Source organism: Silurus meridionalis, chromosome 13, assembly GCF_014805685.1.
Source record: "Silurus meridionalis isolate SWU-2019-XX chromosome 13, ASM1480568v1, whole genome shotgun sequence".
Classification (NCBI taxonomy): domain Eukaryota; kingdom Metazoa; phylum Chordata; class Actinopteri; order Siluriformes; family Siluridae; genus Silurus; species Silurus meridionalis.
The window spans coordinates 5,321,680-5,341,761 of NC_060896.1; the positions used below are offsets into that span (position 1 = coordinate 5,321,680).

The window sequence follows — 20,082 nt, forward strand, 5'->3', positions numbered from 1 at the left end:
CAAAGCAGCTTTACAGAATTGTAAGAGTTAAGGTAAATGGTGTGCATTTATCCCTGATGATGGAAAAACTCCATTAGATGTTGTATGGAAGAAACCTTGAGAGGAACCCGAGGAACCCGAGGACCACAAAAGGATCCTCCATCAGTATGTTTCTTTTTTTTTTTTTTTTTTTGATTGTTATTTGCCCAGATTTCACATTCTGAAAGCTTTACATGGTCTATTATGCAACACGGATGATTAATGTATTTTGACAAAAAGCTTGTAAATCCTTCCAGATTGCAAAAGTTTGTGTACCCTCGACAAAAAATATGTGATTTATACACAAGACATTCCCTGACCAGAACTCAATTTTATGAATACGTGCAACATTCTTTTGGCAGAGCTTGTTCTTGTTGAAAAAATTCATATTCATAAAATTCTTAAAATAAGCTTCATCGGTCTCATGAGAGTGAAAGAGTCAGAGCCATTCAATGGAATGACTCAAGCTCCAAATAACGTTATACCACTCACCATGTACTGACTATAACACACATACTGTATCAGTGCTGTAATGAAAAGGAAGTCTTGCCTGATGTGCTTCATTAGATTAGCTGGAGTAGTATAGATGAATGAAAAGGATCAGTGGACATGCTCCTGTTTAAAGCTAGCAAGGAACAATACCAGGGCAAAAATGCCCATGGTCACGAGTAGGGTTGCCAACTTCAGCAAGGGAAAATAAGGGACAAACTTCGTTCTTTATAGAAAAATAATGGACATTATAAGGGGGCTCTTGAAGTATTTGTACTGTAGCACCTAATGTATGTCATTTCAGTGTTTGCAATTAAGTATGTGTATGAAAAGTCTGTTTTTTTTGCTTGAATTAATACTAAAATTAATCTCTAATATCAACACATGTTTTTCTTTGCCTTTTTATGTAAAATTGTATTCTTTTTTATTTTATTTTAATATTTATATTTAAAATTAAAATAAGCAAAAATCAAATCAGAAAGCATATACTTTATGTTGGCAATATGTTAAATGCACATTAATTCAATGTATTATTTTGTATGTACATATACAAAAAAATACATCTTGTACCAGATTCTGGCATTTAAAACAATAGCCTCTGGAGATGTTGTGGCAGGTGACATGGAAAAATAAAAAATTGCACCCAGGGTTCTTCGCTCTCGGTCGTTCCGTCAATGGGTCACGGTTGTTTGACGTCACAAACACCACCATATGGCTTACAGAAAAATCTATTCTAGATAATTTACAATCCGCTATGTACATATTTCGACAGAACTTCTCCAAGTTCTCCATCTCCCATTGTGATTTATATTTCTGTAGATGTTTAGTTGCCATCTTGAACTACTCGCTGTAAAGTTAAACCTCCTGCGGCCACGCTGTCAGCTTAGCTAGCATCCAGGTAACGTAGCAACACCCAATGACAAAGCTATCTGTCACAAGCGTGCACACAAAGACATACACAAACAGACACACACACACAACTCTTGTACATGTAAAAGTTCATGCTTTAATTCACCATCTGTACATACCGCTACCTTGCACAGATATTAACTATGCACTTCTCTACTGTACATGTGGATTAAACAGGACAAACTGTTTTTATGTCTTCAATACGGGACGATTCTGTATTATACGGAACACAACCCTGGTCACGAGCCTCCTCTGACAAGATTTACAATAAATATCCTGTTAGCAATTTTAAAAGTGAATTTCTTTTATTGGAATATTTTTGACCTTTATGAGTAATTATTACAATTTTATATTTGGTTTGGGATAGCTTGGGCTCCTTACTTGAACTAGTTTGTATCTCTGTTTTATTATAAAGTTTATTTATAGAAATTTTCATTCCATTTTCTTCTTCTTTTACAAGCACTTTGAGCTGTAAGTGTATATGAATGTGTGAAAATTATTACTGTATATAAACAAAGTTACTTATTTTATCGGACATAATTTTCATGGTTTCATGAAATTCCGGTGTAAGAACAGGAGCCTTGAGGATGAATTTGGACTGTAGTTAATGTCAACAGTCTGCTACATTGACTCAGGACAACTTTTCGCTTCTGATCATCATCACTGTACCCCGCAACATCATATATCTGCTATAAATGGACATTCGGTGCAATCCAGATGAGGATGGGTTCCCCCTTGAGTCTGGTTCCTCTCAAGGTTTCTTCCTTATGCCATCTGGGGGAGTTTTTCCTTGCCACAGTCGCCACCGGCTCGCTTATTAGAGACAAACTTACACTTATAAAGAACATATTCACTTTTATTTACCACATTATCTGTGTAAAGCTGTTGAGACAATGTTCATTGTTAAAAGCGCAATACAAATAAAAATAAATTGAATTGAATAAGTCTCCTTTTTAGGACATAAGTCTCCATTGTAATCAGGAAGGTCAGAACTGTAATAGTGGATACACTTTCCCTTCCAAATTTTGCCTCTCAGCCAGACAGGGTTACTTTACTACTACTACTAGGTGTCTGAGACACCTGCAAAATTTTGACCTTCCATTCATTTGTCTTTTTCCAAAAAATAATGCTTTTTGCAAACACTATAGGAAGTGAAAGAATTTGAATTCGATACACTGTTTTTGCATAGTATTGGATTAAGAAAAAAACAGATGTATAAAAAAAAAAAAAAATTAAATTTTTGGTCACATGACTCATTCAACTCAAACCAAACAACTTCAAAGTCCTGAGAAACCTGCAGTCACAGTCCACATCATCTAGCTGTTAAAAAAACGTTTCCTTAACGTCGCTGTGTCGATCTAAAGAGACAGAAAGCTGAATAAATGTCTGCAGACCTTCTTACAGTATGGTTTCACAGTGACGTAATCAATTTTTCCAGTGTGGATGAGCTGCATTTTGGAAAAAAACAGTCCAAAAACAGTTTAAATGGAAATTGTTAAAAAAAATGAAACACCCTGAATAAATATCTCCTTAGACTAGGCTCATTATACTAATGAAGGAAGGCACAAATATTTAACACATAAATAGTAAATGCCAGGCAAAAAGCGACAGTCTTTGGGCACTGGAACAATGCTATGAGCTTTAGAGTACAGTTAAATATTTGTAAAAAAAAAATAATAAATCACTGTTTAATTCTTCTGAAAGCGTTGTTTTGCAGATGTAGCACATTTCTTGTTCGCAGCCCCAGGAGTAAAGCCAGCAAATCATGCCAAAATGTGGACTCTAGCAATCTCTGCTCTCTTTTGAAAGGACAATCATGTCCTGGAACATCTGAAATATAGAATTAGATTCACCATGACATGCTAATCTTTTCTTTGAATAGAGCCTAAGCAATGCTGGTTTTAATTCACATACAAAAAACATGCATTTTTTTTATATTAGTCAAATCAGCACGCTTGCAGTGAGGTTTTCTAGGTTTGCCAAATGAGATAACAGGAACTAGATCTAGGTGAGGCTACAGAGAAACAAAGCGATGTGCTTATCAGTAAACCGAATACATCTGCAGCTGTACAACAGAGAGTTTGTCTCCTAGGACTTCAGGCTACAGCGTTTGTCTTTCATCCATGCATGACAACAACAAAAAGCACTCCGGGCCTGATTTCTGCAACGCTGCCACACACACCAGCCATATCAGAAGCTTACACATTGCTGCTCCGACTTTTTCCTTCATCATATCAGCCTCTGCATAAAAAAAAAAAAAAAAAACATCCCACCATATATGCATAAAGAACACAGTAACATGGGTGATACGTTAAACCGTAGAGAAGCACATCTGCACGGTGTCGGAAAGTCTCGATCTTAACGACTCTGAAAGGGAAAAAAAAAGACACAAGCCACCATCTGTTGATGAACTGTTTCCAGAGAGCAGAAAAGGAAGGAGGGGGCGAGGGGTAGAATAAAGGGTGAAAAAGCGAAGTGGTTTTCATTGGATAGTGCACAGGACTCCTCCATGACGGCTAAAGCACCTGACTGAGAGCTGTAATCTTCTACGCAAACATAAACTTCTTTCGGTAAGCGCGTGTGGAGGCTGGGAGGTTTAAAGGTTGAAGCACTCTGTTAAGATGAGGCGCTGCAGATCGGTGTAATCAGCTGTGTTAGCGGAGTTAATTGAAGGCAGGCTGGCAATCGATCAGCAATGCTCTAATACTGTGGTGCACTTTTATTTTTTAATCTGACGTAGAGAGGGAAAAAAAAGAATGTGTGTCATTGGAGGGTGATAATTATGCCGTTTATCAGGCAAGCTGTTTTGTGAACACTTTTAACATGCTAAGAATTGTAATTAGCAAACATTCGCTCAGTATACCGTATAGATCAAACATTGGTGACTCAAACTGATATTAAAGCACCACTATAGTGTTTATTATTTTTTTAATAGCAGCTCTGATAGTAGATCCATTCTTTTTATACAGTGCAATAACAATAACTTAAATTTAACTTGAACTAAATTGTTTGTTCCTTTTCTTTTTGTATTTATGTACTGTACTGTATATATTTGTACTGTATATACTTGTACTTTAAATATTTGTACTGTATATATTTGTACTGTATATACTTGTACTTTAAATATTTGTACTGTATATATTTGTACTGTAGATACTTGTACTTTATATATTTGTACTGTACATATTTGTACTGTATATACTTGTACTGTATATATTTGTACTGTATATACTTGTACTTTAAATATTTGTACTGTATATATTTGTACTGTATATACTTGTACTGTATATATTTGTACTGTATATATTTGTACTGTATATATTTGTACTGTATATACTTGTACTGTATATACTTGTACTGTATATATTTGTACTGTATATACTTGTACTGTATATACTGTACTGTATATATATTTGTACTGTATATACTGTACTGTATATATTTGTACTGTATATATTTGTACTGTATATACTTGTACTGTATATATACTTGTACTATATATTTGTACTATATATTTGTACTGTATATATTGTACTGTATATACTGTATATACTTGTACTGTATATATATTTGTACTTTATATATTTGTACTGTATATATTTGTACTGTATATATTTGTACTGTATATATTTGTACTGTATATACTTGTACTGTATATATTTGCATGTCGCTGCTGTAACATGGAAATTCCCTCACAGTGGGATGAATAAAGGTATATCTTATCTAATATTTATTAATGCACTAGTATTTCTATAGAAACAACTAATCCGAGGATTTGTATATTTCTTCATACTCTAATATATTAATAAATACACTACAAGGACAAAAGTATTAGGGCACCTCACTTTTCCAGCCATATCTTTTCTTTATCTACCTTTATTTTCCCTCTCTGTTTTATTTTTATCCCTAATTCTATTGCTTTTTATGCTTAAATGCTGAACATTCGCACAAAGCATTTCACTGCATGTCATACTCTGTATGTATGTGACAAAAAAAATTTGATTTGATGTGGTTCTTCTTTAACTGGTACCAATTTAAAGGCATGCAGTTCTATTGGATGTCTCTGGATGGCGTAGGATAAAAATTTTCCCTTCGCTTGAACCAGGAGACACAAACCTGTTCTATCATAACAATGTTCCTGTGCATAAAGCCAGGAACAAGCCAATATGCTTTACATGGTTAAGAGTGGAAGATCTTGCATGACCTGCTATAGAGCTCTGACCTCAACCCTGAACACTGAACACCTTTGGGATAAATTAGAGTGCTGACTGCACCCCAGGACACCTCATTATATATAAATACCTGACTTTACTAACACCCTTGTAGCTGAATGAGCACAAATCTGCACAAGCACACTCTAAAATATAGTGGAACATTTTCCTAGAAGAGTGGAGGTTATTATAACAGTAAATGGGGACTACATGTGCTATGAGATGATCAAAAAGGACATTTGTATGGCCAGGTGTTGACAAATATTTGTGTAGATACAGCATTATATAATGAGGTTTTCTACAGAGAAACTTGTATTTAGCATTTCTGGATGGAGTCATCAGTGTTATTGCTTTGTATTTGGGAAAAACTGGAAATAAAAAGTAATCAATAAGCTTTAGGATTAGAAGAGAAAGGCCAGAACATCTCACGGTGGTGTTGGTTATTTTCCTACATTAGCACACCGGAAGTGTTGTGCTCTTTAACATAAAGATAAGTTTTAACCTGTTAGGCAGATGCCGCATAAAACAAGATCACTGCCGTGGGTATACTAACAAGCAAACTGGTCTGACATTAGCATATGGTGTCAGTTTTTTTGGAGGAATGAAGGCAGATTGGAGCTGGTGGAGGTGAGAATGATTAAAAGACAAGCAGTGGTGCATTTCTCCAGGTGAGATAAAGATCTTTGTAGCTGAAAGCAATGCAAATGGCAAGAAACAGTGCGACATGCAGAATAAAATACATCCATTGGAGTGGCCTGTTAACTGAGTTAATAGTCTGTTTTAAATCGAAAGGTGCTGCAGGTAAGTAACAGAATGATACAGAACATAACCTCCTTGTTCAGGAAAACAATGCACAAACTAAAGTCAGCTATAGCAGAATTCAACTCGTTTTAATGACATTTTTGTAGTGGTCTAACATTTATGCTATTTAGCAGATCCCCTTATCCGAAAGTTTCAAGTTTTAATAAATCAAAATTGGTTCACTTAGGATACTAAAACTCTGTTGGGAGGAATTATAGCACTATGGTTTTTAATAAACAAAACATGAACAATAGACAAAGACAGGAATCTATACTTTATGTAGATTTATAAAAACAAACAAAAAAAGATTACACGAGGAAAGATCCGGTCTCTAAAGAGAACGTGTCTCTTTCTAGGTGAGATATACACCGATCAGGCATAACATTATGACATAATATTATGATGCGGATTATCTCTTCATCATGGCACCTGTTAATGGGTAGGATATTCTAGGCAGCAAGTGAACATCTTGTCCTCAACGTTGATGTGTCAGAAACAGGAAAAATGGGCAAGTATAAGGATTTAAGCGAATTTGACAAGAGCCAAATTGTGATGGCTAGATGACTGTGGTCTGATCCAACAGAAGAGTTTCTGTAGCTCAAATTGATCAAGAATTCAATGTTGTTAATGCTTAATGGGTCACCACTGTTTTGGCAGCAAAAGGGGGACCAACACAATATTAGGCAGGTGCTCATAATGTTATGACTGATCAGTGGCCATCAAGTTATGCCTGATTGGTGTATAATAAGCATATTGTAAATAAAAGCCCTGGAAGAAGGAAATAACAGTCTTTCTGATTTCACCAGTAAACCTAAAGTATCCAGGTGGGAAGATCGACTGATAAATGGATGAATCTTGGACATGTAACAGTTTGTGGCAGTGTTAACGTTTAGACTATCCAAGTCACAAGCTTCAGAAATGATCCTTAGTTTGCCTATTGGTAATCAATTCAGTGTATTCAAGTTAAATAGCTGATCATTGGACCTTAAAAAAACAATCACCCAGTGTTTCTCTAAGCAATCCCATACACTATAATGTGAAAAGGAAAGAAAAACGTTTTTTTTGCATGTTTCTGAATGAGTGCTTTCTTTTTGCTTAGCCTTGCTAGGAATTCGTCGATCAACCAAAGCGAGAACATTTGTTTTCGATTGTGGAAGTTCCTTGCATGCGAGAAACCTGAGAAAGCATAGTGGTATAAGCAACACGAATGGCCTCAGTGTGAATTCCGAGAGCGATGATGTCTCCGCTCTGAAACAGCTTTACGGTGTACCTCAGCGAAGCGCTGCCGAGGTTACTGAGTGAGTGATGTGCTCCAAGTCACCCTGAGTAAGGACGCCTGCTGCAAGAAGGTGCGATTACAGTGATAATCCATCATCTAGTGACAGATTTTACTGAGAGCAGGCGCATGGTAAAGCAGAAACTTCTCATCAGACGTTACAGCATTTCACTAAGACCTCACGCACTCTCTCTAAGCCATGCATGAAACGGAAATCTCACGTTATTCCTGGAGGAATCTCTCTTTAGTTGAAGATTCAGCTAAAGTCTGTAAAGTTTAAAATATAGCTGTGTAGCTAGTTTTTGGTCCAGTGACCTGCTTTTCTAAATTTGCATAAATTTGCACAAATGGGAAAATCACTATAGGCATATATCTGTTACAGGAGCCACAATGAGTAGTTTTTTTATATGTTTAAATGTTTTCTAGAATACTCAGTAAAATAGTTTGCATCATCAGCATGTAATCAGTGGCACAACAGTTGATGACCCCTGCTGTAATCTATCAAAGAACTAAATGTGTCCTTTGCATGTGTTCGGCAAACCGCACGCAGTGAATTTCCTTATCCTTCCTTCCCAGACTATTAACCGTCTTTTATTTCCATTCCGTACAAGTCAATCGCTCCACCTTCACAGAGAACCCTTTCTGATTCCCAATCAGGGAGTGTAGATCAAAGCTTTTTAGTCTGTTAATAGACAAGAGCGCCAGCCTCCTCCCCTCCCTCTCTGCCAGTTCTTAACCAGATGCTAACAAGTTAGCATGCATCTCTCTTTTTCCATTGCTAATGTGATGCATATACTGTATGTGTGAGCAAATATATGTATGAAAGTAGCCAATAATTCAATAAGACACACTATGCTAATGCTTTTAAACCCTATATATTATGATACATATAATTAGATACATTTGAAAGTATTCATTTAAAAACTTTACATTATACAAATGCCACACCTCCTTCACTGGGACTAAGGCACAATGGCCATATCTTCTTGTGACTACAGATATTTACTTTATTTAGACTAAGGCAAAAAGGGCAAAACTTTACTGGTACTGGTACACAAAGGGTTCCTTCAATAGAAATAAATGAAAGGCCACACTTTTTCCATGTTTTCCCTTTTTTTTCTTTACTGGGACTGGAAAAAAACAAAACTCCTTCACAGTTTCTGACACAAAGGCCACACCACTTTTACTGGGTCTGACACACAAAGGCCACACCTCTTTTACTGGGTCTGACACACAAAGGCCACACCTCTTTTACTGGGTCTGAGCCACAAAGGCCACACCCCTTTACTGGGCCTGACAGACAAAGGCTACACCCATTTCATGAGCAGAGATGGCAATATTATACACATCCTTCACTTAAGTACAGATGAAAAAGTGGAAGTACTTATGTTTTAGAAGATTCTGGTAAAATTCTCATTCTGATTTTAAAAGTTGAAGTTCTGACTACTTTTTCACTCAAGTTAAAGTAAAGAAGTTTGGGCTCTGACATGCACTTAAGTAAAAAGTAGCCTTTATTACTAAATTTTTAATGTCACGCTGGTAACTGGACCTCACATCATATTAATATAATAATACAAAAGAATTTCAAATGTTGTTACCTAATGAATGTATCCAGGCTGAACATCCACCACATAGAACACAAGCAGAGAAAAGATGATGATGATCAGGTGATCAGGAATGTCTCTGTTCTTAGTCATGTTTACATCACTGTCTCCCTCTGTCTCATCCACGTTAACTCCATACTTCTTGTTGCCTTCTGCATGCTTATTGTTGGTTTTGTAGGCTAGACTACGTCTGTGGTGTGTGAGAGCCAGAAAATTATAGGTAGGTTAAAAAAGCTGTGCAATGGTTGATGGGCTGAAAACAGAGCCCAATGAGAAGATAGATTAAACAAAGTTATTAAATAGGGAAAATTGTCCGAAACATAAATAGTGGAGTAAAATACTGATTGGAGAAAAATCTACTTTAGTACATTAATGAAGTATTTGTACTTCGTTAATTCCCACCTCTGGAAATGAGGCACAAAGGCCATACCTCTTTTAACTGGACTGCATAGGCCACACCTCCTTCAGTAGAGATCAAAATAAGGCCAAACCTTCTTCAGTGAAGAACCACAAAGGCCACTGGAAATCCACTGTCATCCAAAAAGCTTCTCAACTGGAATGCTATGTGTTATCGTGGCCTCAGAAACATCTTGTTACCTGCCCGCTTACCAGTATTCATTTAGCATTAGCAACATCATGGTGGGAAATATTACACTGAGGCACCAGCCTGGAGGCTTTCTCTATTAGAATTTAGTTGTAAACCTGTTTCACTCATTCGGGACGATCACACTGGCTTAACTATCTCGATAAATCCGGAATGTGATTAGCATGTCGCTGCTGCACGCCACATTTGGTCATTGTTTGCCTTTGTATAAATCTCAGCACTTCTGTGAAGACCCTCATCAAAGTGTTTATACTCTCTGAAAGATACAGGCAGCATGCTCGTGTTTTCCAGGAACCAGACTCTGTTCAGAAGAAAAAAGAAGAAAAAAGATTTGGCAGTTGTTTTTGCCCCATTGACTTTCATGGTTATTTAGCATGGCAAATAATGCAGAATTCCACTTTGCTTTCACATGCAGATGGGGATAACAGAGGTGTTTACCTAACGCCGCAGGGCCTGACAATCACGGACGCTGCTTTATAAAACTGGAAATGCGTATTACACCAGGAGCGGAGTGTTCCACGCATGATGGAAAAGTTCTTAAAGAAAACTACCTCAAAGAGTGACACATCTGCTCTGAGTTAGAGCAAACATGAACCATTCACAAGCATCTGCCAGAGGTTAACCATGAAGGAAAATGGGCAGTTCCTGTTCGTCAGCTATAGAGTAATCTGGGAGTAATTTAGCCAGCTGGGTCGAAAAAAAAAAACATGCCTCAGATTTATAGCTTTCGAAGTGACTCAAAAGCTGCCTCAAGTTTACTTTGGATCCCTTTGGCATTTCTCAGTCATTTGCACCACACATTATATTCATTTTCCACTGTGCACAAACAAAGCTTTTGGGTTCTTGATGATAATAAGAAGGACTAGTTTTAATCAAGGGAAATTATACTTAACCTTTATTCAATTACTAAAAATAAACATGAAGGAATAAATATATGCTTGGAAATGCCTATAAAGCTGAAACATGTTCCCCTTTACTAGAAGGCTGTTTATTCTGACATTAGTGATTTCTGGTAATGCATACACTCGAAATCTTATCACTTATTGTACCAAGCAGTGCATTTCACCATTTTTACCATTTTAATACACACACAAAAAAAAAAATCACGTACATAAGTATTCACAGCCTTTAACATGACACTCAAAACTGAGCTCAGATGCATCCTGTTTCCACTGAACATTCTTGAGATATACTTGATTGAAGACCACCTGTGGTAAATTCAGTTGATTGGACATGATTTGGAAATGCATACACCTGTCCATAGAAGGTCCCACAGTTATCAGTGCATGTCATAGCACAAACCAAGCCATGAAGTCCAAGGAATTGACTGTAGACCTCCGAGACAGGATTGTATTGAGGCACAGACCTGGGGAAGCATACAGAAAACTTTCTGCACTATCGAAGGTTCCAATAAGCAAAATGGCCTCCATCATCCATAAATGGAAGACGTTTGGAACCTTAGTCAGGGAGATGACCAAAAACCTGATGGTCACTCTGAAAGAGCTCCAGCATTTCTTTGTGGAGAGAAGAGAACCTTCCAGAAGAAAAAACATCTTTTACAGCATGGAGTTTGTAAAAAAGGACTCTCAGACCATGAGAAACAAAGAATGGCAAGAGTCATGTCTGGAGGAAACCAGGCACCGCTCATCACCTGGCTAAAACCATCCTGACAGTGAAGTGGTGGTGGCAACATCATGCTGTGGGGATGTTTTTCAGTGGTAGGAACTGGGAGACTAGTCAAGATTGAAGATAAGATAAATGCAGCAATGTACAGCACATTTTTGATGAAAACTTGCTCCAGAGCGCTCTGGACCTCTGGTGAGGGTTTATCTTTCAACAGAACAGCGACCCTAACCACACAGCCAAGATAACAAAGGAGTGACTCCTTGACAACTCTGTGAATGTCCTTGAGTGGCCCAGTGCTGCTTCCATGGTTTTTTAGAATAAGGAGCACATGGTTAATTAAGGATTTAGACAACCTGTCCATCACGAAGACAAAAACAAACCCATCCACTGACAAAAGACAGCGTCTGTCAATGAGAGTGACTTATACGAAGTGTCCTTCCTGTCACAGTGCTGAGAAGTGGAAAAAAGAGGAGATTTATCAGTCATATCAGTAACCTTGCTGATGTTCAGTCTGTCTGGAAACCTATGCTATGGATCCGCTTGCAAGTGCGATTACAATAGATTTCAGTGAAAAGGTATTATAGATGTGAGTCCAACAGTAGCATGAATTGTCATGAGAAAAATACGTAAATATTAGAGCCTATCTTCACATTTACGGCATTTGGCGGACGCTCTTATCTAGAGCGACATTTATCGCATTTATGCAAATGAGCAGTTAAGAATAAAAAGCCTTGCTCAAAGGTCCAGAAGCGGTAGTTTCGGTGGTTCTGGGATTTGAACTCATGACCTTTTAATCTAAAGTGAATTTTCTTCAATAATTTCCCTATTTTGTAAAGCTGCTTTTTACATTGTGAAAAGCTCTATAAATAAACTTGAATTGAATGAATAGAAGTCCAACAATCTTAACCACCTCCCACCCATCGGGGACAATTCCCAGTCTATAACTGTGTACCACGTGATTTGTGTAACTCAGGAACCTATTATAGAGTTAACATTTTGTTCCAATTATCAGTTGTTCTCTAAAGTAGTGCAAAACCGTTCATGTCAATTGCTAAAGCAAAAGCTACCACAGCAAACAACACATGTTGTGTTTATCCAATCAGGATTCAGGGCTTCATGGAAAATCTTTTGATTCACCAAACCCAAATCAAAGACAAGCTCTGAAAAATACCCAAAGACAGCAAACATAGAGGCACATGCAGCAGGATATAGAGAAACATGCTTGTACGATTCTAGCACGGACCTCAGAGAAAACCTCAGGAATGTCTAAGTCGCTGTGCAGCCAGATGTGGAAACAACTCAAGAAAGTGTGTATAGAGAAAATGATAAACCTACACAAATTCATATGCGATAATGGGCTGAACAGATACAGTTGCATCTCAACAGATTAGAAATATGATGTGATTACATGTCAAAAATGAAATCGTCTTCTATGAATAGATGGATGGATGGTTGGATCGAAGGATAGAAACACTGATAGACCTTGTCTTTGTCCTTGCACAGTGTTAGTCAAGGTGAACAAAACCCACACAGTAAATTCAATAGAACATTTGATGCATCCCATCTCGAATGTCTTGTTTAAACGTGAATGACAGCTCGCCCTTTGAATATCTGTGTCTCTCTGTGTGTGTGTGTGTGTGTGTGTGTGTGTGTGTGTGTGTGTGTGTCTGAACATCCCAGTGATTCAGGGACAAAAGCATCAGGATGTCACTGCACAACCTCTGGGTATGCAATGTCCTGTCATCTTTTGGGTTTCTGAGATCTGCTTTCTGACGCAGGATATCGGCTAAATATAGCGCTCAACCCGAATCTGCATTTTTCTTTAACCGGTTTGTAGATGTGCACTGATACAAGATCTACCAAACATCCTCAATCAAGCAGCAACTATGTATAGCTCGTCCGAAGTTTACTGGTTTACTCCAACATACTGCACCTACATACGGTCCATAAGCATGTGAAACGCCTTCCTTTATTAAGACTAAAGAGCTCGCGTGACATTTCGGCAAATAAAAAGGTAATGGTTTCATTACTGATTCATTACATCGCTGAGTTATGAAGTGAATTACAATCTTCCAGACAGTCATTTAGCGTTGTTCACTCACAGTCAGCCATTCACTCCGACACAAGCAGAGTCTCATTCATCATCACGCTTGCGAGAAATTCAACACTGTACTCCGTTACAGATTAAATCAAACACACACATTTTATGCACTTCCCCTCATTTTCCCCTTTTCAACTGAAATGGCTCATGATTCCTAAATAGTACTAAATAATAGCAATTTTAATGATTGCAAACAACTTTTTCGAATTGCAAAAATGACTTTTACTACGGACCATGAACTCTAGTCGTTACATCAGGAAGCACTTACGGCCACTTTATTTTCTTCCCTTTAATTTATCTTGGTTTGTTTTGCTTTTTTTTGTACCAAATGACCTTTTTTTTGTTTTTCGAAACAATGATGATCTCCAGCATGGGCTGTAATGGAGCCTCTGGAGTGTACTGGATATACTTGGGTTTACTTTTAAGCTTTTTTACTTGTCAGATAAAGCACTAATTACAGGAAGCCACTTTACAGCACTGCACTTACAAGAAATGGACAACGCTCCATACCTTAGAATCATGCTTTCATTATTTGCACTGAATATAGTACTAAACTGTATCTTTTCTTTCTTGTACTATTCCTATGCCTCCTCCTGTATGTATTTTAGCTGGAAATGTGGATATATTGTACCTTGAAATTGATTAATGCTGTGTAATTGGACTATAATATGGTCTGGTGTCCTTGAAGGTACATGCGTGACAGACGTACACCAAAGGTACAATGTGTACAAAAGGTACAACCCAGCAACAAGTACTCTGAAATGTTCTTTTACTATATTAATAAATACATTCATGTAAAAATAAACCAATATATTTCTATTATACTTGTTTTTACAAAATTGAATGTACTGTATATGTATATAGGGTACAGTCTTAAATCTGTTTTGGTGCATTTACTGTATATATTTATATACATACAATGTATATCTGGCTGTGTTGCCAGATATTGGAATTGTACGCAGATGTGGTTTCATCTGTGTGTGTGTGTTTCATCTGTGTGTGTGTGTGTGTGTGTGTGTGTGTGTGTGGGGGTACTATGAAGGGTACTATGTATACTTTACATGTGAAGGTGCAGGTAATGTAGTTTTTAGAGTAAAAGTGTGGTTGGTCCGATTATGTACTCTGTTTTAAAGGTAGATATTAAAGGTATAAACTGTGTAAATGATGGGTCCACCCAAGCAACAAGCAAAAGTTCGGCTGATTACTGAAAAATTATAATAAAAACAACTCAGCATTGACGATGAAGAAGGACGAAGTGGTCTTTTTCTGTTTCCTTGTCCCTTGATGAAACTGGAGCTCGTGCATTTTGTGTCCTGCAACAGGTTCACACTTGCACCCTGATCGCACTGTACAGTGTTTTTATGTCTCTTTCTTCTTTTTAGATCTGCCTGATTCATCTCAATGTCCTACCTCTGGATGGCGTTCTCTTCAATTTCAGACCCCTCTGTCCAGCAAAGCATGTTTCCACATCAAAACCCTGAAGGTCCATTAAGTTACTAAGCATCTCAGGAACTTTGAGGATGGATTTGGACTGTAGTTTAATATAAACAGTCTATTGCAATATCTTAGGACTGCATTTCTGCATTTAAGCATTTAATGATGAGTTGGATGGGCATTCTGTGCCACCCAGATGAGCACAGGTTCCTTTTTAAGTCAATAAAGTTATAAGGGTTCATCTAAGATATAAATTCATACTTTATAACCTATTTGTCTCTGTAAAGCTGATGTGGGACAATGTCCTAACAAATACAACTGAATTGAAATAAACTTCAAAATGTGCGCACTGGCTTGAATGTTGGTCTTCACCTGAAACATCACTCAGGACAAAAAAATAAGCCAACCCTAAGATTTTTTTTATGGTCGTCATGCCACAGCTCTGTGCGTGTGTGCGCGCGCGCCTGTGTTTGCGGGAGGTGTTTGACCTTCGCGCGCCGCAGAGAACGCGCGAGGAATTTTAATAGAGCGCGTGCCATAAATCCCGGGGACACGCGAGCGGTGAGACCCTCTGCTTCCTCTCTTTCACCGGGCCTTCAGAGACACAAGCCGACAAAGTTTGCTGCAGTGATTTCCACAAGCTCGAGCGGCGCAATGCAACGATTCCCCACGCAGGACTGATGCACGCGTTAGGGCACTGCGTTCAAACCCTCCGTGTCGCACCGCAACGCCCTGCGTGTCCCCCCCGGTACCCCAGTAGCTCTGTCGCACAGAGAGCTCGCGCTGCCCATTCCACCAAACTCATGCACAGATTGCATACTATAAAAAATAATACAAAAAAAAACAGGAGGTGGAACTTCCATGCAACTCATGTTCAACATCTGGAATGCATTTCTAAATAAAACGCCCTGTGAGTAAGTGTGTGTGTGTGTGTGTGTGTGTGTGTGTGTGTGTGTGTGTGTGTGTGTTGTGGAAGAGTCACTTCAAGAACTGCACCCGACTCACCTCTTTGTAGCAAATATTTCACTGGCAGTTACATTCATTGCAAATGATTTATTACAAAATAACAAATATTTACATGACCCCGACCTGCGCATCACTTCCAAAAATTTGAGAAAAGTAAAAAACTGAGAAGGAAATGCCTCTGGTGCATGCCATCAGATCTGCCACTCGACAAACACACTGCGCGAGGAAAGAAATCTCTTTAACCCGTTCAGACTCCACACTCCACACTAATGCACATATATCAGAAATGCAATTTGGGATCAGATTTACTCACCGAGGAACAAGGACCGGGATGAGGAAGACATCGCGGCTCAGGGCGGAGGGGACAGAAGTCCTTTGGGCTTGGAAACAAAGCGCTTCAATGCGCTACAGCGCGCCAAAGCTCCTGCACAATCCAGCAGCACTATTTTGGATGAGGAACACACACACACACACACACACACGCACATGCGCGCGCGCACACACACCAAACAAATGGAGCTAGGTCCCGCGCGCCAAGGACAGGACTTGTGTTTAAGATATGGTGAACGACGCATCCATGTCTCTCCTCCTCTTCTTCTGTCCTGCCGTCTTTAAAGGACAAATCAGGGTCCCCGGGACGCTTCCATGCGTCCTGCTCGAGAAATCGAAGCGTCCCAGGCTTTGTCCTTTCACGAGCTGATGCTTGGGACTGGAGCGCGCGGTGCTGGAGGAGGAGGAGGATGATGATGCTGGACGGAGGATGGAGACCTCTAGAGTCCGGAGCTTTCGAGCACGTTTGCGGGACAAACAGAGGGACACTATTCACGAAGATCATGCGCGCAGATTGTGCGGACCGGCTCCCGTTTTTACAACACGTTTTTCTACGCGCTCTGCGTCACGACTCCAGTCACAGTGGGCAATGCTAATGGAAGAAAAGCTCTACGTGGTCTTCTTTTCAGGCAGGCAGCACTGCAACACGATACAAATGTTTCAGTGTCTTGAAAAAAAAAAGAAAGAAAAATGAAGAAAGTATTAGTCACAGGTTCTCAGACCTGATCCTCATCCCTTCTTCCTACTCCTCCTGAGTGTTAGAGCAGGGAACACACTGAAATGCACAGGACAGGAGGTTCTCCAGGACCAGGTTTGGGGAAATATAAATATTCAATTGAAGAACTACTTTTTAAAATATATATATTTTTCTCCTTCTTCCACCTTCATCATGTTCAAAACACAATTTTACATTATTTCAAAACCTATAGAAATAAACAATCAATAAAAGAAAAAACCCTATATAACAATGTAGACTTGAAGAACATCTACAAAAATCACCACAGTGTATTTTGTGAGTCTGGTTAGTCCATCGTTATGGACACCATTAGATAAAAATCATGAAAGTCACACAGGTATGCTGATCTTCACCAAACTGTAGCCACACCATTGTGTAGGTTGTTCATCAATGCTTTAATGTTACAATTTTAGATCATTGGATATAAGAGGCCCAAACCTGATCCATGAGCTCCATGAACTGACTCAAGTATCCTATACAGACCCCTGACCTCAATCATGCTGAACATCTTTTGGAACACCTACTGCATTCCAGATCTCCTCATCCATCATCAGCCCTTGATCTCACTAATGCTCATCAATGCTGAGGAACCAGTGATCCTTCTTCTCTTCAGGTCTACCTAATTCATCCCTACATCTGAATAGGATTCTATTCAATTGGGGACCGCTTTGTACAGCTGAGGATGGTTCCACATGAACAGCTTTGAGGATCGATTTGGACTGTAATTAATATCAACAGTTTATTACTTTGGCTCAGGAACATAGTTTGCATGAACAGTCCTGCATTTAAGCACCCATCCCTAAACAGTACACCTAAAAAACGATGGAACTGAAGTTAATGGACATTCGGTGCCACCCAAATGAGAATGGTTTCCCTTTTGAGTTTGGTTCCTCTCAAGGTTTTTCTCCTCATGCCATCTCAAGGAGTTTTTCCTTGCCACAGTCTCCAATGATTCATTAGGGATAAACTTCCAATTATAAGGAACAAACGTATCTGCACTAAACTTATATATTTTTTAATACAACTTTATCTCTGTTAAGATGCTCTAAAACCATGTTCATTGTTAAAAGTGCTCCAAAATGTCATTTTATTTATTTGGCTGATCAAAAATCCCCATAGCCATTACCCAAATCCTAGTGGAAAGCATTCCCAGAAGAGTGGAGGTTATTATATCAGTGAAAGTTCCCATGGTTTTGGAAGGCGAAGGTCAACAGTTAAGTCTTTACATACTTTTATTTTGTCAGGGCAGTGTGAATCAGTGGACTGGTGTAGCACAAATTCTGTAATGTGTCATTCTCCAGGCATAGGAGGGCCACATTACTGTAGAGTTTATGCATCCCAATAAATCAAAAACATCTCCATTAGTTAAATTTGCCTGTTTTTTTTTATTGCAACACAGTGATATATTGCATTCACTAGGTTAGTACATAAAATTTTTTGTAACTGCTATTAGTAATTCAGATTAGTCTTGTGGTAAATCCATCCAAAAGCCATCTTGGGAACACTGGAAGCAGGGCAGGAGTGCAACCTGCATTGGATAACAGAGCACCAGAGCACTGCAAACATGTTTTAGAGAGTTAGGAGGAAACCTGTGAATATGGAGGAAACAAATACAAACAGTGTCACTTTTAACACTGACAACAATACAAAGCCAATTTTGGTAGAAATGTATTACAGTGAAGCATTAAAAAAAAGACATGAAGAAAGTTAATTACAACAGCCTTAGTCTTGATTGGCATTTCAATGAAACAAAGTCGTAACTTTCAGCTTCTCTTGGGCGAAGCTCTCTTGGGTTCTGTACTATTTAAAAAAAAAAACTGGATTAAAAAAGACTGAACTATTTGACACACTCCCACTGGGACACAAAACTGCAAGAATCAATACAAAATCCCAAACCAGGACAAAATCTCTGCAAATCACATTCTACATCCTTTCCTTCAAAAGAAGATACGTGGAGCATGTCTTTTCCTATCTTAATAAAGTGCCTGACTGCATGTCCACCACCAGATGTTCCAAAGTGGGATTGTAGACAGATTTTATTTACAACAGCTGTAAACAAATGTTTAGTTTTGAAGGCAGATGCTTTCATCTGACACATGCTTACGCAATCACACACACGTTTAAAAAAAAATTGTTCAACTTAAAGACATATTGCAATTCTTGAATTTGAAGTCAGAAATTAAGGTTACAATGCGAAAGGTTTGTACTGTCACATAATATCACATCCCATCTTTATTTATTCATTCATCTTCAGCAACCACTTTATCACTCCAGGTCAGGGTCATGATGAGTTTCAATTATATCCTTGAAGGCAGAATTACACCTTGGATAGGATACCAGACCATCTCTCGGGTACCCTCCACACACATTTACACACTGTTCGCACAGTTATTCACACATAGTGGCAAATAGACACAAGTTTAACACGCTACAAGAAAAATGTAAACATTGGTCGCTGTGCAAATTTGTTATATTTTTTTAATATTAATATTTAAAATATTATTTGTAAAATATTTTAAATATTAATATAAAAAAATATTACAAATAAAAAAATATTTAATATTTGTTCTAAGCACACTTACTTTTAGTATTAACAAAAAGTAAGTGTGCTTAAAACAAATGAATCTTTAACTCTCTACATCTTTCTTTTGGCTTCTCCCATCAGGGGTCGCCACAGCGGATCGTCCACATGTTTGATTTGGCACATGTTTTTACGCTGGATGCCCTTCCTAACACAACAAGACTGTTAAGGCATCCAAGAAAAAAAAACAACAACAGAAAAAAACACTGCATACAGCTGCCATTTTAATCAAAAAATCTAAAAGTAATGTTGTAGTCATTAAAGAAAATTTATTTAGTTTGGTATTTTTTTTTAAGCTATAGCATTTATGTAATATTCAGTTTAATTCATGTTTATTGTTATTAATAGCCATGGAAAAATGTTGAAAGCCTAAGAGTACAATTTATGACCACTTCA

At 38.1% G+C, this 20,082-nt stretch overlaps 1 protein-coding gene across 1 annotated transcript in view; it reads right to left on the reverse strand.

Moving 5' to 3' along the window:
• clmpb (CXADR like membrane protein b) overlaps positions 1-17,997 on the reverse strand; it is a 78,941-nt gene extending 60,944 nt beyond the window's left edge. Inside the window, exon 1 of the mRNA XM_046864946.1 lies at positions 16,353-17,997. Within this exon, the coding sequence (XP_046720902.1) occupies positions 16,353-16,383 (31 nt within the window). The 5' untranslated portion in view covers positions 16,384-17,997. The remainder of the gene's footprint in view (positions 1-16,352) is intronic.
• Between the last annotated feature and the right edge of the window lie 2,085 nt (positions 17,998-20,082).